This window comes from Hypomesus nipponensis, chromosome 16 (genome assembly GCF_054491055.1).
Source record: "Hypomesus nipponensis isolate SF chromosome 16, ASM5449105v1, whole genome shotgun sequence".
Taxonomy (NCBI): domain Eukaryota; kingdom Metazoa; phylum Chordata; class Actinopteri; order Osmeriformes; family Osmeridae; genus Hypomesus; species Hypomesus nipponensis.
The window spans coordinates 8872014-8895876 of record NC_140376.1 but is presented as its reverse complement, the minus strand read 5'-3'; the positions used below and the strand labels follow the sequence as shown (position 1 = coordinate 8895876).

Here is a 23863-nt window from a genome sequence, read left to right as displayed (position 1 = left end):
TGGGCATATTTTACCCCCCCCAAAAAATTCCAGTAAGACATGATAGAAAACTACTGTAAATTTATTACAATTTAAACTTACAAAAAATGTACAGGAAAGAGTTTGTAACCGAGTACATAACACAGAGGAATGGCTAGTGAGTGGAAGAAGGGGAGGTCGTTTGGTCAGTTCTGAGAAGACTGCTGCAGGATGACCGAACACAGACTCAGTATTTGTAGGTATTCATCCGCCCCATCAACGAGACACTTGTCAACCTCCTGAAAGATGCATTAAAAAGAACATGAACAGCTTGATTGAGGGAAAAAAAAAAGGCTGAATAATCCTGTGGTGTCTCCACTAATGGACTATAAACCGCTTACCGCCATCTTCTCTGCGATGGCGGACTTCTGTTTGTCGTTCAGGTCGTCCTCGATGACGGTCTCATGCAGCTGGCCGAGGACGACTGTGGCAGCGTAGCCCTCGTCTATTATGTCCTGAAAGAGGGAGGGGGTTAACAGGTGATAATCCTTGCGGGGGCCACGGCCGCACCTTCACACCTCACATCCAGTTGAGGGAGTTGCCGGACGACGGCTTACTGAACCTCTGCTGCTTTTGAGTTGCGGACTGCAAACTGTGACAGTGACGGCAGGGATGGATCGATGAGGTCAGATTAGAACATTTCGGAGAGGGGACGTCGACCTACCCGAACAGCCAGCTCCAGCTTCTCAAACGTGCCTTTGTAGCAGATCTGCAGCAGCCCCTGGATGATCTTCTCAGGAACAACCTTACAGAGAACAACAACAACCTGCATTAGAATCCACAAACCATACCATGCTTCAATACAGTTACCATTGAAGATACCTCAACACAAGAGTTTGTGGACATGTCCGCTGTGATTCTAAGGCAGGGAATGTTCCGGTATATACATGAAGTCCTCTTTCTGAGGTTTTGGTGGACTGGGTAGTGTTTACTGGCGAAATACTACACTCCCTTTCAGATCTCTAAAATGAGTCGACTTTGGCCGACAGTACTAGTGTCGCAGTGAGGACGCGCCGCTCCGGCAACTACAACAGCCGTTAACGAGAACGTGGCCTCACCCCGGCGATCTCCACGATGGCCTTCTCAGAGATCTCCTTGTCCACGTTGAGTCTGGCGGCGCTCTGGAGGAAGGTGATGGCTTTCCTCAGGTCGCCCTCCGACACCTTCACCAACGCCGCAATAGCCTGGAGGGACACAGGGCCTGATGGGTTACGGTTCGGTCACCCACGGTTCTCTCCGTCATACGCGATTAGAGGTTAGCACAGCTTGTTCAGCTTGAACTGTAACTGGTACAAGACTTACGCACTTAACAGTGATCACAAAGGGGTCAAATCTAGAATGCGGCGATCAAAAGATGAGTGACGTCTTCTGCGTGTCTCGACTTCACCGAGGACATCCACGGATCCGGATGTCTAGCTGTCTATCCGTCATGTTAGGACGAGCCCCTAAACCTTGTGTGTGACCTGCACATCTCCAGGGCCGATGGCACGTGACTGGCTGAGGGGAGCGTACCTCGGGCGAGTATTTCAGGTCCTCCTTCTTGCAGATGTCCAGCAGACGATCCTCCTGGATCTGGTTGTCCAGGGGCTTGAAGCGGAACTTGGAACATCTGGATGTCAGGGGTTCGATAATCCTGACGGCAAAAAAAAACACTGCTTCAGTCTCTAGAGGGTGGTGTGAGGGGGGTATATCTCGACTAGCACCGATTCCAGAAAGGAAAAAAAAAGGGGCAGGGTATTCGAGGGCGAATACGGGAGGGCTGTCCTACGGCTCTGCCTTCGTTCCTCTGACGCGACGCCTCTTCTCGACCGGCTGACGTCGTTGGCACCCCGTCGCTCCTCCCCTTCCTGTCTCCCTCCCACCCTTCTCCCTCCCTGCTGCACCGAGGCGATACCCGGTCTCTTCCCCCCCCCCCCCCCCCTCCCCTTCTCTCTACCTGCTGACGTAGTTGCAGATGAGACAGAAGCGCGTCGTGCGGGACTCCTTCTCCATGGTGCGTCGGAGGGCGGCCTGGGCGGGGCCCGTCATCGAGTCGGCTTCGTCCAGGATGATGATCTTGAACGGCGGGCACAGCTTGCCGCTGGGGGCGACAACGACGATGTTCAACACCGACAGGCATCTGACCGTGATCAGCGAGGCACCCATCCGTGTGTGTGTGTGCGCGCGCGCGTGTTTTCGAAGCACAGGGAGAGGGTCTTACTCGGTGCGTTTTCCTGCCACGGTGAGCTGGGCGAACCTCTTCACCTTCTCCCTCACCACCTGGATCCCACGCTCGTCAGAGGCGTTCAGCTCCAGAACTCTCTGTTTGTACAGCTCCGGTCTGGCGCGCGTGGGGAAGGAGAGGACATTGTCATTGTCGAGCAGTGTGCATGTGTCTGCATGAGTGAGTGTGAGAGAAAGAAGGAGAGAGAGAGAGTAGGAGAGAGAGAGAGTAGGAGAGAGTAGGAGAGAGAGATAGTAGGAGAGAGAGAGAGTAGGAGAGAGAGAGAGTAGGAGAGAGAGAGTAGGAGAGAGAGAGAGTAGGAGAGAGAGAAAGAGAGAGAGTAGGAGAGAGAGAGAGTAGGAGAGAGAGAGAGAGAGAGTAGGAGAGAGAGAGAGAGTAGGAGAGAGAGAAAGAGTAGGAGAGAGAGAGAGAGAGAGAGTAGGAGAGAGAGAGAGTAGGAGAGAGAGAGGTAGAGAGAGAGAGAGCCTCACCCATAGAGCTCTCTGGCTGCAGCCAAGATGGTGGAGGTCTTTCCTGTGCCAGGGGGCCCATAGAACAACAGGTTGGGCAGCTAAAAGGACGACACATGATCAGATCAGGGATGTGAACGCATAGGGAGGAAACAATTTCGTTCCAAGCAAACTGGACCAAGTCCATTTCCGACATGTAAATATTGGCCAAATATTCGAACGAAAGATCGTTTACACCTGGCATGTTAGCAAAAAAAGGAGGGATTGAGGGATGTAAATGACAAAGGATGAGACGAGTGTTGCAGTAGCACCACCTCTATCTATCCAATGATGAGGTATAGGAGCACCTATATGGACGTGGATACTTACATCAGCTCCTTCTAGAGACTTCTTTAGCACTGCCACTACCTCCTCTTGGAAGGCCACGTCATCCACACACTTGGGTCTGCTGTGGAACCGCAATACTTTCAATTTAGACCTCAGTGGGTACAGTCCCCAATTGTCTGTCTGGTTTAGAACTAACACATGCTGGGAGTACTTAAGTTAACCAACCCTATATCATACCAATCAGCTGTTAGACCAATACCAAGACCATACCAATCAGCTGTCAGCTGTTTCAATTCATACTCACTATTTCTCCACCCATGGTACAGCCTTTGCTTTCTTCTCTCCGCTGCTCCCAGCCCCCTTGTCCTTCTGGGGTCTGGGGACCTGGCCAGACGGTCCTTTCAAAAACGCCTGCATTGCCACTCTTGGAGGGGGAAAACTACCGATAACATCACACACGTTTACCTTCTCATCATAAGTAACGCGCGCCACTGATTCTGTGTTGACATAACAGAGCAATAGGCTCTAAATTCCATTTCAGTATGGCAAACTGGAAGTTACTGAACACTCCTGCGAAACAACAGCAGTTGTGCCTGACGTCCATACTGTAGCATAGTGGTGATAGTTAGTCTGTGTCGTCCTGTGACTGTGAAACATTCGTTTGTAGCAAGATAATGCTGGCGGTTAATAATTCCGGTGGTGAACAGTAGGCTTTCTTTACGCAAGTTAGTAGCGAGTAAATACAAGTTGCGTCTAGCGAGTGCAGAGTTGGTCTATAGGCAGCTAGCTAGCTACGTGCTCAGCAGGCTACCTACAGCTATCTGTATGGAATTACTAGCGTAGTACTAACTAGAACACACAAACTTACTTTCAGTCGCTCAAATCAAAATCGTGTTCGTCCCGAGATATTTGGTGAGACCGTTGTTTCCGTTACTTGATCGCAGCTCGGCTAACAACCTGCCACACTGACGGTATTAATTTGTGTTGACATATTATGGAGCTTCGACAGCAGCAAACCGTGTGTCAAGCAATTTCCCGCCATGGCGGAGATGCTTTCTTCCGGTTACAACTTCCTATTTCCTCCAATGAGAGTCCTTCTTCTTCTTCAGTCAAGTTGATTGTGGCGGATCGCATCCAACTTCATTGCGCACAGCGCTGTTTACTGTGCAGGAGTGTGTGGCCAATTACGGTGCGACTGCCAACATCCTTCACCTTCACGCTCCAATAATGTATAAGCAAACACCTCTCTTGTTTTACTAGCTTGCATATCCTGTTGTAACATAAGCCATATTTTGTCCATATAAGGTTTCAATTTAATATGTCCGTGTCTGTGGTTAGTTTGAGGAGACGAGTGACGTGATGCAGTTTCCTTGAATCGATTAAATGAAAATGCACAGGCCAAAATCCCTTGCTACTTTTATTTCCAGGGAATTTAGGGTTTTGATTAAAATAATAATAGTAACGTAATGTTGACAACATTGCACATTCAGTAACCCATATGACATGCAAATAAAATAAAATATAAAGATTATATTTTCAGCTAAGAAACAGTTATAGATTTCATCTCAGGTTATTTTAAATTTTAAACACAATGTATTCCAGATTATCTTCAGCACCAGCTGTCATGCCATGCCATTGATGACGCATGGTTGCCCTGCCTCGAGTACACGGGGATGGGCGCAGCTGTCTGGGGATAACTGGCTGCTAATGGCCGTCTCCTAGGCAATCTCTCCAGTCCCAAGGGCAATGCCGTGCGGAAAGATGATAAAGCGCTCGCCTAGCATTTTTGCTCTCATCAAAACGTGGAGCAGAGTTACACATCGAGATTGTTGCCCTCCATCACTGTATCAAATCTTTCTGACAAAAACACATGGTGATGGGGCAATAGTAAAAAAAAAAATGTTTCATCATAAGTTAAATAAAACCGTGGAAATCCAGTTGATACGTCAGTTTCTTCATAGTTGTTTTATTTGAAAAATAGATTAATATATCAATAAAATTAAATTACATTTTATGAATGAACTATATTCTGAAGACCAAAAAGTAGTAAAGAAGTAAGTAATGTTTCCTGTAGTAAACCTGCCTTTTTCAGCATGCCTACATCTCTAGATGTAATATAAATCATACACTTTTTTACAATTTTCACAGGTCCATTCATAAATAATTTGGATTATGCCTTCATCCTTTTGACCAGAAATCACCTGACACCACAAACTACAGTTCCAGGAAATAACTCCAATCAGCCTTGGACTCCAGGCTCCAGGTTTTCCGTGAGGGATCCCTCACTCTCCTCCATGGCAGGTAGTAGCTCTTTGATTGGCTGCCCACTCCCTGACTCAGCCTTTATCACAGCAAGACAAGCTTCAGCCTCCAGAACAACGCAACCCTCTGATAGGCTCACATACTGTGTGATGAATCTGTTTACAAAACAACAGTAACCATCACACACTAGACTGCTTGGTTAGGACTTGTTTTAGACGTGAAGAGGTATTTTGGGGGGATGCGGATAATCTTGAGAGGTTAACTTGGGCTTCGCCTTCCCTGGGAGCACCACTGAGACGTTACTTCCCACTGACAGGGAGTGGCATCTTGCTTTGTGTACGGAAGGAGCTTCCACTGAGTCACGGAGGAGATCAACAGAGAAGAAAGGGAGTAAGAAGATCACCTGGAGAGCCCCAACGAAAGAGGACAGACGAGAGGAGAGGAGACGGGCAGACCGGAGAAGTGGAGGGAAGAGGTGGGTGGGAAAAAGCCGGGTAGAGCACCAGGGAGTGGGAGGAGGAGGAGGAGAGGGGGAAGAGAGGGGGAGAGGGAGAGGAGAAGACGCGGAGTGGAGAAAGCGGGTGGAGGAGGCTAGAGGAGGAGAGCGCGCGCGCGAGAGAGAGAGACACAGGGTGAGAGAGGAGGGGGAGGCGTGGAGAGAGAGCGTGAGAGAGAGAGAGAGAGAGAGAGAGAGAGGGAGAGAGAGAGAGAGAGAGGGAGAGAGAGAGAGAGGGAGAGAGAGGGAGAGAGAGAGAGGGAGAGGGAGAGGGAGAGAGAGAGAGAGAGAGAGAGAGAGAGAGAGAGAGAGAGAGAGAGAGAGAGATAGAGAGAGAGAGAGAGAGAGAGAGAGAGAGAGAGAGAGAGGGAGAGAGAGAGAGAGGAGGAGCGCTGCCTTTGCGGATGCCGCCGACCCTCTGAGATGCTCGGCTGGCTACGGGACGACGAGATGTCTGTGCAGGAGCTCCAGCAGCGCGCGGGCTGCGTCGTGGCACACGTCGGTGAGTGGGGTCCTTCCCCAGCGCTCCTCATCCTCATCCTGTCCATCACCATCCCTTCAGTCAGCCACACCCGCATGGAGGGTGAAAGAGAGGGAAAGGGAGGGATGGGATACCAGCACCTGCTTTGGGGGTACACACCCACTCCTCGTGTCAGGCTCCAGTCGCCAGTACTGTAGTAGGAGAGATGTTCAGGCAGGGAGTACTGAGGAATGACATGGTATTGTGTGGTCATGTATGCTTGCTGTTGGGGAAATGTCCCGTTTTCACCTGGTTCATTCTCAATGTAGTTTCCCATTGACACTGATAGACTGTATTCTGCAATGTAAGGGAAAAGTCCACGTTGACCAAGGTCAGATAAGTCATTAGATGAAGTAATGTTTCTTTTTGTGGCAATTTGTGACAGATATATATCTTCTTGATCAGCAACAAATTTCCAAATGTGTGTTTATTTATTATTCTATTTAAAAAAATCTTGAGACTAAATCAACCCAGATCCTTAAATGAGAGTAACGTGAAATGTACTATTCTAGATAAATAGTTTGGATTAAGGATAGTTCATACTATATCCTGACTAGTACCTTGCATACATTTGACCCACAGAGGCAATTTGTTATTATAGTAGTCGTTCAGTCCCATATCACTATAGACCTGCCCTTCAGGCATGAGCGATAACCACTCCAGACAATTTTCTGCTCCAATTTGGATTATTAATGTTTCATGACCATTCAGCATGTTATGGAAGGCTATGCTGTATTCAGCCCTGAAGGACTTAAAAGTGATAGTGCATCCCTTATTTTACCTCTCTCTCTCTCTCTCTCTCTCTCTCTCTCTCTCTCTCTCTCTCTCTCTCTCTCTCTCTGTCTCTCTCTCTCTCTCTCCATATTCTACATCCGGGTCTTCCTGTGTAGTAGAGCCCAGGAGGAAGTAGGTTATTGTGCCACGCTGGAGATTGTCACGGCAACGTCCTCCATTGCTGTCTCCAGCATTTCAGCAGCAGTGGGGGAGGGGCCCCGTGCAGGCAGTTTCCATAGAAACCGTGATTAGCCGTCCTCCCCCGCATTGGGCCAATATTGATTAATAGGCGGCACCCTTAAACAACACCCTCTCACTCTACATCCCCCTTCTCTCACTCTCTCCTGCGTTCACACTCTCTCTTTCGCACGTGGTTATTTCCGTTGGTCTCTCGGTCTCGCTCTCACACGCTCTCTCTTCTCCGACTCCATTTTCACACTCTCTCTCTCTTCCTTCTCCCCCTCCCTCTCCCTCGCCCCCACTCGTTCACGGCTCACCTTGGCCAAGTCATTATAACGCTTTTGCGCCAGCAGGGTGCTCACTTGTCCACTCGCAGTCAAGCCTGACACACACATACACACACACACACAGACAGTGGTACTCCAGTGTCAGAGCAGTGTCAGCCCATTAACCCACTCATATGATTGGATCATGATCATTGTCACGCTGACTAGAAGCTGGACTAGGTGGCTTTCATGGTCAGATTTTATTGGTCATCATGAGAACTGGATTTGACCACTGTGCCCTAGACCGTTGAAGGTTGTTGTTAGTGAGCTGAACGCTATACATAGAATGGCTGGCACGCCTCACTGGATTGTCTTCCCTTATCGTTATTGTGTTATTTTGGTTTCCTAAAAGACACACCCCTCTCTCTTTCAGGGTCAGCTCTGAGGGGGGGGGGGCATCTACTGCGAGAAGTCATTTAAATCCTGTGCCCCCCCCCCCCTCCCCCTTATTTTAACAATGAGTTCCTGTTTGAGAGCTATATGCAATATGCCCCCTTGTGGGAACCAAATTTCCCCCATCCAATTCGTTCTGGAGCCAAGCCTGCTCTATGCACCTCTGCCTCCCTCTCTCCCTTTCTCTCTCCCTTTCTCTCTCTCTTTCTCTCTTCCTTTCTCTCTCCCTTTCTCATTCTCTTTCTTTCTCCCTTTCTCTCTCCCTCTCTCCCTCGCCCCTATCTTTTTCCCTCTTGCCCCCCGCCCTCTCTTTTTTAGACAATAATCATGTCGAGAAACCCTTAAACCTTGAAGTTCCTCTTTCCTAAGCGGCTTATCCCAGAGGCCCCCCTCCCCCATCCCCTGCCCACCCCCCTCCCCCCGCCCACTCCCCTGATACCTCCGAGGTGTTGCCGGGAAGCGCCGTCAGCATCTCCGTGAGTCACTCTGAACCCCGCGGCGGCTTATCGGGGCTCCTATTGGCGGTCGGTGACATCACCGCGGGAAGATTTCTTTTCGTTTACAGTCGAGGGGCTGTACGGCTCCTATGAATATGACGTGTTTAGACAATGGTTTCAATATGCTCGACGCACACAGACCCCTCATAGTAAAGTGGGGTTCAAAGGGTGAGAGACGAGTGGAAGGGGAAACTGACCTTGAGGGAATTCTTTGTCCGGGGGTCAATCATAAGGAAGGTCACCGGGGTTTGTTGACATCGTTTGTTGCCTGTGGTAACCAAGGCATGGTGTAGTAGCACAATGGCTCCTGTGTACAGAGGAAATCCCACCCATCACCCCCCCTCTCACCCCCTTCATCTGTCCAGGGAGACAAAGAGACCCCGTGTGGTGGAAGGGGTTCGAAACGACACTTGTGAGACAGGATCAATCCTTGGCCTAAATTTTACATTTACATTTATTCATTTAGCAGACGCTCTTATCCAGAGCGACTTACAGTGAGTACAGGGACATTCTCCCCGAGGCCAGTAGGGTGAAGTGCCTTGCCCAAGGACACAACGTCATTTGGCACGACCGGGAATTGAACAAACAACCTTCTGATTAACAGCCCGACTCCCTAACCGCTCAGCCATCTGACTCCCCTAAATAGCGTCTGGCAACCCCACACGGGCGTTATTTGAATCTGTCGGCAGATGTGATCCGTTCTGTGTGTTGGACTCGATCTCGCGTGCACAGGTGTCAGGCTTTGTGGAAGTGCTGTAGGTGATTAACCTGCTCTTAGAGGTCTGGGGTTCAAGGTTCAATCCCTGTCTGCAACAACTCCTCTTCGTCGACGATCCCTTCCGTCTTTTTCTGGCTTGTTGTTTGTCCTCAAAGAGCTGGTGGGGTTTTTTTCCCCTGAAAGGGATAAGGAAAAGGATAAGGAAAAATACGCATTCAACATACACAGGGGTTGAAAAGGGGTGGAAAGTGAGGGAAACCGGTTTCCTTTTCAGTGTAAGCACTAATTAGCAGAGCGAGGATGAACAGCAGTGCGTGGTGGACTGCAGCTAGTCATTTGTGGCTAATCATGCTAAGAGGATTAGGGTGGCCTGGCCATTCAGGGCATGCATGTGCATGGGTGTGTTTTTGTCTGTGTGTGTGTTGTTGTTTATGTGTGTATGTGTGTGTATGCGTGTGTATAATCACTCTGGAGACCAGAGAAACCCAACTGCCTCACAGTGTCCAACAGGAAGTAAGTATAGCCACAGTTCTCAGCTGATAGGATGGAAAGGGGACACGTAAGACAGACAGGGAGCTGGTAAAGACATTAAAACGTCAAAGTCATGAGGATATTGTGTGGCTTTCAGAGGCGTTTGGTGCTAAACATTCCTTCCCCAGATGTGGAGCTGTTAGACAACATAGACGACATAGACTGCTGGCTCCGGAACACTCCGCTGTCACTGTATTTCACTACAGTATGCGTGTGTGTGTCTGTCTGCAAGCACGTGTGTGCATATGTTTTCCCGAAAGAGAGAATCGAGATAGAGAGACGTGACCAAGTCTTTTTATTGACTATGTGCGATACAATGTGCCCACTTTTCTACTGTCCAACTGCCGACATAAAATCTCAGCCAGATGACACATGGTGTAGTCTAGCCTGCCAGCCTGTCTGGCAGACTGTCACTGCTCCACTCACAGCCTTGGCCAGAGACAGAGCCCTGAGCATCTCTCTCTCTCTCTCTCTCTCTCTCTCTCTCTCTCTCTCTCTCTCTCTCTCTCTCTCTCTCTCTCTCTCTCTCTTTCTCTCTCTCTTTCTCTCTCTCTCTCTCTCTCTCTCTCTCTCTCTCTCTCTCTCTCTCTTTCTCTCTGTGTGTCACCATCTTTGTCTGTCTCTCTCTCTCTATCTCTCTCTCTCTCTCTCTCTCTGTCTTTCTCTCTGTGTCTGTATCTGTGTCTGTTTCTCTCCCCATTTCACTCACCATCTCTCTCACACACATTTTCTCTTTCTCCCACCACCTCTGCATTGCTGTGATTTTTTCGCTCTCTTTCGCTCTCTATCAATCTCTTATCTTTTCACTCACAGAGATATGAGACAGAGGATGGTCTGAGGTCGTGGTAGCTACTCCGAACGACTCCAAAGACTGTTTTCTTTATCTGTTGCTGTTGCTGCCTCACTGAGGATACCCTCAGGGGAATATGATAATGCTCAATTTCCTTCAAAATACAGTGCAAATTTGCATGGGCTGAATGTATTTCCTTAAAGGAAACAGTATTTTATAGGGATGCAAGCCGCTTTAGGTTGATTAGCGTAGACGTCAGCCATTGTTTATAGCATACTGTGTCCTCGTCAAGTCACATGGTATGTTGTTTCAGTCCCTGGCATCCCATGATGCATTGCCCTTAGCCTCCCTGGTGTAGCATTCCAGGGCTTCTCGAGGGCAGTGTTGTTTTTACCCAGACACCCCCGGGCCGCGCCGCTATGACGTAGGATGTATTCTCTTCGTTTCCTGTTCCAGTCTCACTTACGTGAAAAGGGGGCTCTCTGCATCCTTCGGAAAACGTTTGTCTTTTCACTCAGGCTCTTTTGGACACACACGCGGACAGGTCACACACACACACACCTCATTTCACACAAAACCGAAACACACGGACATGGACAGAGCACACGCGCTAACGCACACACTGTCACACACGGACAAAAACATGGACGTACAGCAGGAGCGTGAGCGCGCACACGCGCGCGCACACACACACACACACGCACAGGGATTGATCTTGACTGCTTCATAACAACACAATAGAACAATAGCTACATTGGTCCAGGAGGAATAAAAGTCTATTTAGGTGTTGGGCCAAATTTGTGACTCTAATATTGTCGAACTGTATCTAGCTAGTACAGTGCAATAATGTCCGGTCTCAAACATCCAGACCGAGCCAGGCCTGAAATGGTCTTCCTGTCCTCATTACCCAGGGTCAAGTCTCCCTGCCTGGGGTGAAGCTTGGAGACCCTGGAGGGTAGAGGACCGGAGACATGCCAGTCCATACGCCGGTCCGGTTTTGAGAGTCTCTCAACAAAACAACGCATTCTATTTCTTTCTTCTCTGATCGTCGCTCAGTATCCTCACGATACGGGACATGGTCGAGAAGTTGTTTTCGGGTCTGTGCTCCGTAGAGCACGAACGCTGCGACCCTACGTCGATGGCGTGTGTGTTTGTGTGTACATAGGTACAGGTTGGTGTGCGCGCTTGAGAGAGAGAGAGATGGGGGATGGTTGTGCAGTCGTCCACACGTCGTCGTTAGCGCCAGGAATAAAACCTCTCTCTGACAAGGAGGCGTGATAACAGTCATTCACACCTAACTTAACAGAGCTACAAAACCATGAGCGTTCCTGCTTCAGTCTCTCAGCTAAACTCCACGATCAAACTCCATTTTCTCAAGTGCATTTTTCAATAAGTACAGCACAAACAACAGGATTGTGTTAGCATATTTGCTAAACGTCTCGCAGGGGACCAGTGAAAAATGTCCCTGCAAGGCAAAACTGCAGTATTCTTTATTTTTTGACTGCGTCTTTTGTCAGTGTCTTGTTCCCTCGTAATGAGGGTGGTTGTTGGAGCTCCCTTTGTGGAGGCTGTGGTTTGCGAGTCTGCCGTCGACACAACATCCAGAGGAACAGATGTTCACATTAGCGCCAGACTTGAGGGAGAGGCCTGAGCATGCATTATTAAAACGGCGTTGCGTCGATCTAGCATTTGTATCCAATGTTGCACACAGACGACCACAGAATTGTTCTCTAAGGGAGGTGGCATGAGGCTGCAAATCGAAGCAATTTGGTCGTTTTTCAGTACGTGAGGGTCCGATGAACGGACTTAACATGGTTAACAGAGGTGGAGTCGGTTGGCTGAGCGGGTAGAGCATCGAGTTAGTAATATGAAGTTTGCCAGTTCGATTCCCGGCCGGTGCACATGACGTTGTGTCCTTGGGCAAGGCACTTCACCCTACTTGCCTCGGGGAGAATGTCCCTGTACTCACTGTAAGTCACTCTGGATAAGCTTGTCTGCTAAATGTAAATGTAAACATGGATGGTCGGAAAATGTGTTGTTTCTTAAAGATCTCCAACGAGTATGTACCTCCAAGGCTGAATATGTTTGGAACATGACAATATTGATGGTGCGGGGACACAGGCATTGATGCTCCATTACAATGGCAGGAAGCAATAAAATACACTCTGCTGATATCTGACCCTGATGCACTCTACCCTGCTGTGTGTGTGTGTGTGTGTGTGTGTGTGTGTGTGTGAGGAAGCACACATGCCGTCGTGTGCATGCCTGCGTGTGTGAGGTGAGGTGAATGGACGCCCGTCCGCAAACGAGTCAACACAGCACGCATGACCGAGCTCATCGCTGCACGTACGAGCGAAACGTGCCGCGTTTCTTCGAATAAAGCGCGGGGTCCCTCCTCCTTCCCTGTCCGAGCGTCGCCTGTCGTTCCGTCGAGAAGTGGTCCAGTTCCTCTTCCTGTTTTGAGAGAGGAGCATCCAGAGGGAGAGGTCACGGGCCGTGACGACCGAGAGCCCCGAGAAGATGTCCCCGATGACATAACAGAGGCCCCCCCGCCCTGCTCTTGAAAGGAATAGACGGGCCTCTACAACACTATCTTACACACACACACACACACACACACACACACGTCGTGGCTTTCCGACGGCCAGCGTAAGGAATCGTGCATACAGTAGCATGCTTAAAAGAGTGTGCACGTTGTGGGGATCAGAGAAGCTAAAGACAGGCCCATCGCTCTGATCGCGGCGCTACTTTTAATAGCCCGATCTGAGGGGACTAGCCGGAGAGAGTGGCCTCGGTTTGTCATCGTGCGGAGACGAGAGATCAGATAGACGATGTGTAGCAGAGGCCCTGAAACAGACAGGAAGTCCGACGTGTCGCGCGTCCTGCCTTCGTCGCGAAGACGGTCAGATGATATGTCTCAACAATGTTGCATGGTGAACAGACGGGGGGGTGTGCGCGTGTGTTTGTGCACGTGCTGTTTGGACACGCGTGCAACGTTAATCGGCAGAATCTCCTGTACACAAATGCCAGTGTTCTGATGGAAGTTCGGTTTCCTGGATCTCCAGAGAAAGCGGGAATCGGCCATTGTTGTGGAGAGCACGGAACACAAACGGTACCACACACACACACACACACACACACACAGAACATCAACATCACTGTCTTTGTTGGACAACGAACGGGGGAAACCCGGTTCTGTCGTGTCGACTTTGGAGTGGCGTTTGACGCAAGAAAGGCCACCGCTTCCAGGAGGGGGCAAGGGTTGCGCCGGTTTATACGCGCGTGTGTGTGCATGCGGGGGCGGGGGTGGAGGGGCGGGGGGGTCGTGAGGGATGGCGGGACGTCGAGGAAGTTGCATGCGTGTGTTTTGGGAGGGCTGGGAATGGCGGGGGGGGGGGGGGGGGCAGAAAAGGGGGGGGGGGGTGGAGGAAAGGGAGGCCCCAGTACTTCAGGGTATTGTTGAGGATATTGAGGTGAAACTATGCCAGTCTCCCGAGGCTGCACTGGTCACAAGGCTGGAACTCTTACACAGGCCGGCTGGAGCACTGCGCAGAACACACACACACACACACACACACACACTCTCACGGTCGCACTCTTTCACTGTTTCTCCCGACTTTTCTCTCTCTCTCTCTCTCTCTCTCTCTCTCTCTCTCTCTCTCTCTCTCTCTCTCTCTCTCTCTCTCTCTCTCTCTCTCTCTCTCTCTCTCTCTCTCTCTCTCTCTCTCTCTCTCTCTCTCTCTGTCTCTCTCTCTCTTTGTCTCTCTCTCTCTCTCTTTCCTCCACCCACCCACCCACCCACCCACCCATACACTTGGAAGTTCACATGTACGCCCACACACACTCTCCATTCTCTCATTTCACACACACGCGCGCTGACGGAGGGGCCGTCCTACAGCGGTGCGCTGTGTTCTCAGAGCCACAGCTGGAGCAGGGAGGACAGGCAGGGCTCCGCGTCAGGGGTTCCTATCTGGGGCGGTTTGGAGGCAGAAACGTGCGCTGAGGAGCCGAGTCGGGAGGTCCGTTGTGGAACAGTCCGGCCTCTCTCTTCGAACAGGAACACCCGACGCCATGGGCTCAGTAATGTGTAAGTGAACGGATTAACTCCACTCCTATTAACCCATGGTCAGACTGCAGTAGAGATGGTTCCCTGCTTGTGGTGTTCCAGGAATGTCCTTGAATCGAACCGTTTGGCCGTTTCTATCTTCTCTGACCTCGTGTGGTGTTTTCGCCAGTCAGTCCTGGCCCTATTATGCTGCTTGTTGTTTTCATGGCGAATGCGTCTACCGCCAGAAAACAACCTGTCATTGACTTCTAACTGTCTGCCTTTGATGGTTACACAACTGTCTGCCGCGCTACCTGTACTCATTGTCATGAGGTGTCATGAGGAACAGAGTAGACTGAGGAGGGGTGGAGATGGAGGGTGAGGTTGGAGGTCTCGGTGGACATAGACAGCGTGGCTTCGTTGGGGGGGGTGGAGAACCATCGGGATTGGACTGTGGGGTGCGAGTAGCAATGTGGCAACAGGAGACAGGGTGAAAGAGCAATGTATCAATTGGTCAATACATTTGGGGAGCAGTGCTGTGATTGGACATTGCTTTGGAGAGCCGTGCTTGGATTGGCTGGCTGCTGGGGAGGTGTGCTGTGATTGGATGCTGGACGGTGTTTCCTATTGACGTCTCGGACTAAGAGGCTCTGTGTTCTTAGTGCCGGTTAAGGCGCTCAGCTCTGTGACCTGACTCAACTTAACACAGCACACTGCAGTCGCCAGACACTGAACACTCAGTTAACACCATGTGGAACTCATTTGCCAATACTTCCTGGGAACCTGCTGGAAACATTGTAAATGTGGATACACACATGCCAAGCAAGCACACGCTGAATGTGGCTTTAATGTGAAACTAGGCATGAACTTTGAACTCATTCTGTTTCTCTGGACTCTGTAGTTGTGTGAGGATTTCAGATGACTATTAAAGGTACATGTGCCTGGCCCTATAGGACACCCCGCTGAAATGTGTGTGTGTTTTTGTGTATGTGTGTGTGTGTAATGTGTCACGTTATCGTACTCTAGGATGGGGTGGAGGTGCTTAGGTGAGGAGATGCTATTTAAATTGGCTTGGCATCCTTCTATAGAGATTATGTGCTGCAGTGTGTGTGTGTGTGTGTGTTTGACAAGGAGGGAGGGAGGGAGAGTGACAGAAAGAGAGAGAAAGAGAGAGCCAGAGAGATAAAGTAGCAGAAAGACATTGGAGGCACCTTGGTAGCTCTACAGGGACCCCGGGAAATAATGACTGAGACCGGGACTGCGGGACAGTAAGAGTGTGTGTGTTTAAGGGTGTATCTGCAAGGGTGTGTGTGTGCGTGGTGCACTGAGAAGCGCGTACCATCGTACAGCGAGCTGTGTAAGAGAAGACTGTCCAGGGGAGTGGACGAGAAGACTGCCACAGGAGTGAGAGGAGAGACCAAGAGTCAGTCTCTCTCTCTCTCTCTCTTTCTCTCTTTCTCTCTCTCTCTCTCTCTCTCTCTCTCTCTCTCTCTCTCTCTCTCTCTCTCTCTCTTTCTTTCTCTCTTTGTGCCAGACTGACCTTGGCTTGCCTGGCTGCCAGTCGGGGTGTTGCCAGTGTTGCGCACACAGCAGCAGAGAGTCTGGCACCTAGACCTGCATACAGCAAGCATCGAAACCGGCTCCCCGCAAAGCAGGCCGACAAAAAACAGCCTGACAGTAAGACGGCCCTGGTGTGAAGCTGTGCTGACGGACAGGTCAGGTAGCCAGTCAGGTCGTCTCCTGTGCTGACGGACAGGTCAGGTAGCCAGTCGGGTCGTCTCCGAGCCTCTGGGGCAGCGAAACCAGACAGGGGAAAAGAACGTGTTTTGTTGTTGGATAGCCAGAGAGCCCGTTTGTGGGCGTGCGAGTGCGCGAGCGAGGCAGGGATGAACTCGGAGCTCCTGGCGCTGTGTTGCGGCGTGGAGAGTCGGGGGCCACGCTACCAGACGCTGCCCGCATGCTGCTCCCACTGCGGGGGGCAGCACGGCCACGGGGCCTTCCACTCCACCGTGAGGATCTCCACCAGCGAGATGGAGTCCTACCATCGCTTCCTGGGGGTGTGTCAGGAGATCGAGTCGTTCACCGGGAGAAGTATGCTCTCTCTCTCTCTCTCTCTCTCTCTCTCTCTCTCTCTCTCTCTCTCTCTCTCTCTCTCTCTCTCTCTCTCTCTCTCTCTCTCTCTCTCTCTCTCTCTCTCTCTCTCTCTCTCTCGCTCTCTCTCTCTCTCTCTCTCTCTCTTTCGCTCTCTCTCTCTCTCTCTCTCTCTCTCCCCCCTCTCTCTCTCTCTCTCTCGGCCTGTCTCTCTCTCTGTCTCGACACTCCTCCTTCATCACTTCCTCTCTCCCCTGTCACAGAGTTGAGTATCCTTGCCGGGGAGCAGAGTGTGTGTGCGTGACGTGCGTCTGGATGAGTGTGTTGAGTGTGTGGTGGGGTGAAGCTCTCGTGTTGACGTCAAAGGGAGGGTTTTATGTCCTGTGTGTGAAGTCAAGTGTAGATACATAACACACTCACCGGACAAGATGTTTGCGTGAAAATAATCTGCTGCCTTCGCATGTTTAGTTTAGTTAGGGGGCTTGTATTATCCAATTCAGTCATTTTTTTTCTTATTTTATATCTTGCCTAGCTGTTTCTTTGATTGTCTGCTATCAGACAGTTGGTTATTCAGATGTCTTCTTCTTGTCGGACTGTTATCTAACTGTTGTCTGACTGTTTCCCCATTTTTACTGACAGTTCGTTGTCTGACTGTTCTCTTATTTGACACCAGCCTCCTGGCTGGCTGGCTGTGCCAGCTGGGAATGAGCTGTTGTGTTGTCTGGCTGGTTTTCTGTCCATGGAAAAACAGGAGCAGGCAGAATGACTGGCTCAGTGCCTCACAGCTGAATGATGTCAGAAAATAACCTAGCCGGCAGCCATGGACAGCTTATGAAACACTGTACAAGGTCTCTCAAACCCGCAAACCCATGAGGTTTTAAAAGGGGGGTAGCGTGTGTGTATGTGTGTCTGCATATTTGTATGCATTGGCAGCACAAACGTTTGGACTTCTATGCGAAGCTATGTGTGTGTATGTAAGCCATTGTGTGTGTGAGAGCGATTGCGTGTGTGTTTGGGTGTTTGTGTTGCCCCTGACACATAAAGTGTGGACAGTCTCTCTCCAATGACTGTGATTATCTCTCAAGAGAAGAATGTGTAGCTTCACTCCAGAACCTTCTAGTCACACTCCGTACCATGTCTAGTCTGAACATAGAACCCAGTCTTTGGTCTGTAGGATTCTAGGACAGATTGGGGTTAGCCAGTTAATCTCGGAGTCTTGAATTCAAAGGTGCTTGAGTTCAGTCTTATCCTAGGATAGAGGGTTAGTATATAACAGACTCAAGCCAGGAGTCCAGTCCATTCTCGGACAAAATAGGGTTGGTAGACTAGTCTAGTAAACAAACAACCAGTGTTAATAAGACAAGAAACATTTATCCAATCCCACTTCTTCAGATCTGGATATATAATAATAACAGACTAGAAGTCATTCTTTATTTAGAGTTGGTTGGCTTTACTGTCCTTTCTGCACCAGAGGGCACCCAAAGATGTTTCTGAGAAAACTGTCATGGTCTGAGTAATGTCATGCATTTGAGAGCCAGAAGGCGCTTTTATAAAACAGTTTCCATATCGTTCGGATCAGAATTCCAAGAAGTGTTCTATCATAAATAGGTGGAAGGAGAACACCATAACTGCCATAGATTAGAAAGCTGATCTCAGACTGGACTTGACTTAACCGTGGAAAACTCAAAAGCGATCTATTCCATCACCTTTTTGATTCAAACACCAGTGGTTTTTAGTGCTGTGTCTGTTTTCAATTTGACCAGGAACATCAGGGAAGAGGCCAAGGTGAAAGCAGCTATTTGTAGCACTGCGTTTCTCCCAGGGTGTGTGTGTGTGGCTCCTTCAGTGTGTGTTTTTCAAGGTGTGTGTGTACCCCCTCGTGTGTGCGTGTGTGTGTGTGTTTGTATCAGGGTGTGTGTATCCTTCCTCCTTTAGTGTGTGTTTCAGGGTGTATGTATTCTCCCTCCTCCAGGGTGTGTGTGTGTGTGTGTGTGTGTGTGTGTGTATAAGGGCATGTGTGCCTTGTGCATGTTGGATACCCAAGGCAAAGGCACCTGAGAAACAGATGGCCTCTATTCAACACCTGGAGCTCATTCAGCAGCGGGCCTCCAATACCCAGACTCCCCTGGGCCTCCGTGACCCCTGACCCTTGGAAGAATGTGCTCTGATGTGGCGTGTGTGATCATCTAAGGCAGCCTCCGACATCATATAGGCTCTTCCTAGACTTCCACTTCCAGCGTGTTCAAACATGTCACCTGTGACAACATCAGGCTGAGTCACGCACTGCTGCGTGTTTGTGTGCGTGTTTGGTGTGTGTTTGTGTGTGTGTGTGTTTGGTGTGTGGGTGTGTGTGCTTGCTGTGTGTCTCGGATAATGACATTCATCATGGCTTAGCCAGCTCTGTTATCTTCAGATAGTCCTCTCCGTCCGACGCATCCTCTTATTGTGTGATCCTCAACCAGCCAGGACTCAATGTTCTCTGGAAGCCTTTCTGACTTCCTGCCTGTCGGAGAGTGTCTGTGTGTGTGTGTAAGTGTGTGCGTGTGTGTGTCTAAATAGCTTTTGCCCCTAGGCTTTAGCTCAGCAAGATAACGCGGCTCCTCTGCAATGCTGGTGGCCTGGGCTAGACCGCAGCCGCAACCTCCACCACGGCGACGCTCGCTCCTCCACACCCAGATCAAAGATACCTTTCGAGGATGCATTCTCGGTGACTGAACCCTGCTTAGGGGCCCTGGTGGATGGGGGTGGGGCTGGGAGAGGGGAGCTCCGTCTCCAGGAACGGTCTCGATCGGGAGCTCACCCCCCACGCCAGAACGGCAGGAGTCCCCATCAGCACTGGGACTCCCAGGCAGCCCTTGCTGCCTAACCCTGCTCGTGTTCTGCTGGGGAGTCAGGTGGCTGAGCGGTAAGGGAATCGGGCTAATCATCAGAAGGTCGCTGGTTCGATTCCCGGCAAATGACGTTTTGTCCTTGGGCAAGGCACTTCACCCTACTTGCCTCGGGGGGAATGTCCCTGTACTTACTGTAAATCTCTCTGGAGAAGAGCGTCTGCTGAATGACTAAATGTGAATGTAAATGTTCAGCAGAGGACAGCGAAGCGGCGTGAAATAGCGTGAACATCACAAGGCTCGGGAGCGACATGAGAGGGAATCCCACGCCGGGGGTTTGATTTCCTCCTCTGACCTCCGAGTGTGGCTTATGTGTTTCAGTGCCGGGCCAGGGTGGAAGGGAGACAGACTAGGATGTTTCCGTCCTCTCTTTGACTTCAGACGTTACCCGTCTTTGCGTATGCGTGTGTCAGTCTCTCTGTGTGGCCGTGTACATGTGTGTGTGTGTGTATGCGTGTGTCTGTCTCTGTGTGTCTTGTGGTATGCCCTTCCCAAAGATCCTGTGACTCTCCCAGGCTGGTTTGTCCCAGCGGCGCGGAGAAGTCACATGCTTCCTGGGGCGGCAAAGCGCGATGTGGAGTCGGGCGTGTGTGTGCGTGCGTGCGTGAGCTAAGTATGTACGTCAAGAGACAATGTGTGCGCGTGTCACAGGAGGATCCGTTTCTATTTCGAGTGGACGGTTTATTTCTAGCGTCCGGATCCTGTTAGACAGATGAACTCTCACCCCCCGGACCTGATAGAGAGCGATGTCACAGGGTTAACAAAGAGTCGTGGGCCAAATTGTGCGCATGCATTGTGTGTTTCTGTGTGTGTGTGTGTGTGTTTGTGTGTGTACAGGCGGATGCCCTTTGCATGCGGGTGTAAATGGATGACAGTGTGTGTGTTTGTGTGCTTGTGCGTGTGAAGGATAATGACTGTTGAACTTTATCCACATATTAATTCCCCCCTCCCCCCCACCCCAATAATAGCTTGTCTCCTTGTTTCCCTGTCATCTTGTTGACTCTCGTTACGTAAGCTTTCAACACACGGCCCCTTTGTCTCATTGTGAGGTCCAGAGAGTGTGTGTTTCAACTGTGCGCATGTGCGGGGTTTAATATCGGGGCAAGTGAGACCCCTCGACATGGGTTTAAGGGAGAGAGAGATAAATAGCCGCATAATGAGTCGAATAGAGAAGTGTTTAATGATTTGGCAGGTCAGCAGCAGTTTACGGCAGATTGCAGGTCAGTTGTGCGCACTGGCAGATTGGCGCACTGGCACAACGGGAGACTGGCAGAAAGCAGACTAATCCCAAACCCATGGTTGCTTTCTTTTTCTTTCTTTCTATCATTTTTTCTTTCCTTTCTCTCTTTCTTCACTGGCACACTGGTAATGTGACAGACGAGCACGCTCAAAACTCTTCAAGTCCCTTCAGTGTTGTCAGGAACTCATCTTTGTAGATTCAACCCAGCGGTGTTAGAACGTGTGCAGGCACTCCAGACAGAGACTCTGGCCCCTGCATCACACACACACACACACACACACTCACACACACACACACACACACACAGATAGCTTCATGGTGAGAAACAAGACATTGTACGTGAAGATCTACACAATGTTTCACCGGATGTTCCCCACAATTCCTTGTCCTGTCCGGCCGCATTGGGACAGACTTCACGTGTTGAGCTCAAACTGGACAGAACAGGTTGGACCCAGTGTGTGTGTGTGTGTGTGTGTGGCTGTGGCTGTACAATGGGAAGGAACAGGTCTTGGTTCACAGACAATGCCTCAGTGCAACTGTTGTTTAGGGAGTCACTTCCCCCTGGACCATAAACAGTACTGTATCCCCAGGCAGCTGCAAGGCCAGAGAAGTGTGTGTGTGTGTGTGTGCGTGCGTGCTTTCGTGTACATGTGTGAACTGGTAGTCAGAAAGAGTGGGAGTACAAGAGGGTGGCCAGCACATAAAGTGTAAAGTAATGTGTCAAAAAATGTGTCGACTCGAGGAAAAGGACCCCCAAACACATGTGCACACATACTTAGCAAACGTACATGAATGTGCACCATGCACCGCGCTCCTCCACCCCCCCCCCCCCCCCCCACGCACACACACACACCCTCCCACGTTAACCACACGCGCAGACGCTTCGCAGCTTTTACGTAATAACGACACTCGCTCGCACGGACCGCGCGCAGCGTCCTGCGATAACCGCACGCGCAAACACGCAACAGCCTCCTCCAATCGCAAACGCTCGCGCACTTTGCTTCGATCCCCCTGCTGCGCTTCTCCAACGGAGCCTCCCTCAGCTTTCTGAAGTCCCATGTGAAAAGCTGGGGGAACTGCCCACCAAACAAACACACACACACACACAGTCCTGCTCACCCTCCTCCCTGCATGCCTATTGGCTGAGGAGTGTTGAGTCAGGGTGCCGAGAGGGCTGGAGCAGAAAGAAACAGTTGAGGCTGGAAAAAATGACCAAAGACGCAAACGTATGAAAACATTCCTCCCCCTCGCCAAAGCCTCGTCTCTTTCTGCGTGTGTGTGTGTGTGTTTGGAGGGGTGGAAGCAGACGTGTGTGTGTGCGTGTGTGTGTGTGTGTTTGGGGCCACTCAGCAAGTCTCCACTGGAGAGGAATAAGGAGTTCAGAAATGTTCGAGGAACTGATCGGGAGTTACGTTGGGGGCTGGCGCGTGGATGTTTTCATGGTCTGTTTCGGATTAGAGTGACTTGACTGTTTTGCTGGAGCCATGATGAAAAGGACCAAACCTGTTATAGGTAGGGGAGATCTCTCTCTCTCTTTCTCTCTCTCTTACTCTGTCTCTCTCTGTGTGTGTCTCTCTCTCTCTGTCTCTCTCTGTGTTTCACAGAGAGATTTGTTTCACTCTCTCTCTCTCTCTCTCTCTCTCTCTCTCTCTCTCTCTCTTTCTCTCTCTCTCTCTTATTCTCTCTCTCTTACTCTCTCTGTTTCTCCCTCTCTCTTTCTGTCTCACTCCCCTCTCCTCTCTCTCCCTCTCCACGCACATACCCTCTCGTTTGTTGTCACTCATGCTGCTCGCCGGCACCCGTCCGAGACTTGTTCGTCCTCAGCAAGACTGCGCTTTCAGAGTCTCCACCACGCGACCCACGAGACTCCGCAGCTGAATCCCGTCGTGCTCGTTCCTGAGCTTCCCGGAGATCCTTCTCAGTCTCGTAGCTTCGCAGCTGAAAGGGGGGTTTGGGGGGAGGGCGGAGGGCAGAGAGAGGTGTGTGTGTGAGGGGGGGGGGGGCGCCTGGGGGTGTTGCTGAAGTTGTTTGCCTGGTGTCTCTTCGAGACTGCTGTGTCGACAACTGGTGTTGTAGCCGCGGCTACGGCGCAGGAGACGGCTTTGGCGCAGGAGACGTTGGGTCGTGTCTGGCTGTGCTGTTGAATCCTGTCGTGTTGTAAGCTGGCATCTAGTGCTACTCGTTGGGTCGGATTGGGCTCGGCTGGGGTTGGGTTGATCTGTGCTGTTGCGGCACGTTGGGTGGTGTAGTGGTGGGAATCTGCAGTCTTTGTACTGTGTAATTCAGAGGAAGCTAAACCACCCCAGGCTCCGCTGTGGTTCTAAGGAACAGATACTGGCACGGTTAAACAATAAACTACCAGTACTTCTGATGTGTATTCATTCTTTCGTGTGTGTGTGTGTGTGTGTGCGTGTGTGTGCATAGAAAGACCTAGAATACTCAGGAGCTCATCCACACAAAATTGACCGGGTCCTGACGGAATCTAGTCTGGGTTCGGAAGAAATGTATGTTCACTCAGAACCGTGGACGACTATAGTCAAGACCAGTCAGAGGGCTGCAGTCCGGACCAGGAGAGGGCTAGCCAGGTAAGCCGTATGTGGAAGAGCTCGTGAGCTCCAGCTGGTGGAAGCTGATTAGGAGGAGCAGATGGATGAAAGGGAAAAAAACAGCGGGTCAACAACAACAAAAAACGAAGAAAGGAGAGAAGAGAGGAGGGGTGGAGCGCGAGGAGAGACGAGAAGAGGGGAGAGAAAGCGAGAGTATAGCGGGAAGAAGGGAGAGGGACGATGAACAGAAGGGGAGGGGGGCGGCGGGAAGAGGCGGAAGGCGGGCTGAAAGTCTTCTGTGTTGCCGAGGCAACGCGCCACGGAATTTTGGGTGGGCGGCGCGGCACGTCCTGGCACCTGAGCCGAGTCGGAATGCCAGGACTAAGACACAGGTAGACAGGAGCACAACTCAAAAGGCAACGGACATCATTCTATTCGACCCCCACCCTACTCGATTCGACTCCCCGAAACTCCACGCAATGCCACAGCGGGAATCAAAGGATTTACAGCAATGCTATAAAACTGGTGTCGCCACCAACGTGTTCAGA

General features: G+C 50.6%; 2 protein-coding genes across 5 annotated transcripts in view; one reads left to right on the top strand and one right to left on the bottom strand.

Annotated features, from left to right (window-relative positions):
- Positions 1-45: 45 nt before the first annotated feature.
- On the bottom strand, positions 46-4086 carry rfc4 (replication factor C (activator 1) 4). 2 transcript variants are annotated; one of them, XM_084675826.1, is made up of 11 exons: positions 3887-4086; positions 3323-3457; positions 3061-3139; positions 2713-2792; positions 2219-2338; positions 1955-2098; positions 1531-1651; positions 1077-1202; positions 683-763; positions 360-473; positions 46-257 (listed from the first exon to the last, which is right to left on the bottom strand). In XM_084675826.1, the coding sequence occupies exons 2-11, from the start codon at positions 3433-3435 to the stop codon at positions 165-167; spliced, it is 1071 nt and encodes a 356-aa protein (XP_084531952.1). In that variant the 5' UTR covers positions 3436-3457; positions 3887-4086; the 3' UTR covers positions 46-164. The 2 variants fall into 2 exon arrangements, with proteins under 2 accessions (XP_084531952.1, XP_084531953.1); XM_084675827.1 differs by having other exon boundaries at positions 3323-3442.
- Positions 4087-14337: 10251 nt separating this feature from the next.
- The window catches only part of mcf2l2 (MCF.2 cell line derived transforming sequence-like 2), a 48399-nt gene continuing 38873 nt past the window's right edge, over positions 14338-23863 (top strand). Inside the window, exon 1 of one of the 3 annotated variants that reach the window (XM_084675600.1) lies at positions 14338-14592. In XM_084675600.1, coding sequence (XP_084531726.1) covers positions 14577-14592 — 16 coding nt within the window. In that variant the 5' untranslated portion in view covers positions 14338-14576. Of the gene's footprint in view, positions 14593-16291; positions 16642-21979; positions 22282-23863 lie in introns of those variants that run through there. The other 2 variants (XM_084675601.1, XM_084675598.1) reach the window with 2 other exon arrangements.

What these genes read in the sequence shown, in the direction of transcription:
- rfc4 (XM_084675826.1), bottom strand. Translation starts at nt 3,435, where the DNA reads ATGCAGGCGTTTTTGAAAGGACCGTCTGGCCAGGTCCCCAGACCCCAG. An exon ending in GTACCATGGGTGGAGAAATA is followed by an intron (nt 3,140 to 3,322) that starts GTGAGTATGAAT and finishes GCGGTTCCACAG; the next exon opens with CAGACCCAAGTGTGTGGATG. An exon ending in CCATCGCAGAGAAGATGGCG is followed by an intron (nt 258 to 359) that starts GTAAGCGGTTTA and finishes TGCATCTTTCAG; the next exon opens with GAGGTTGACAAGTGTCTCGT.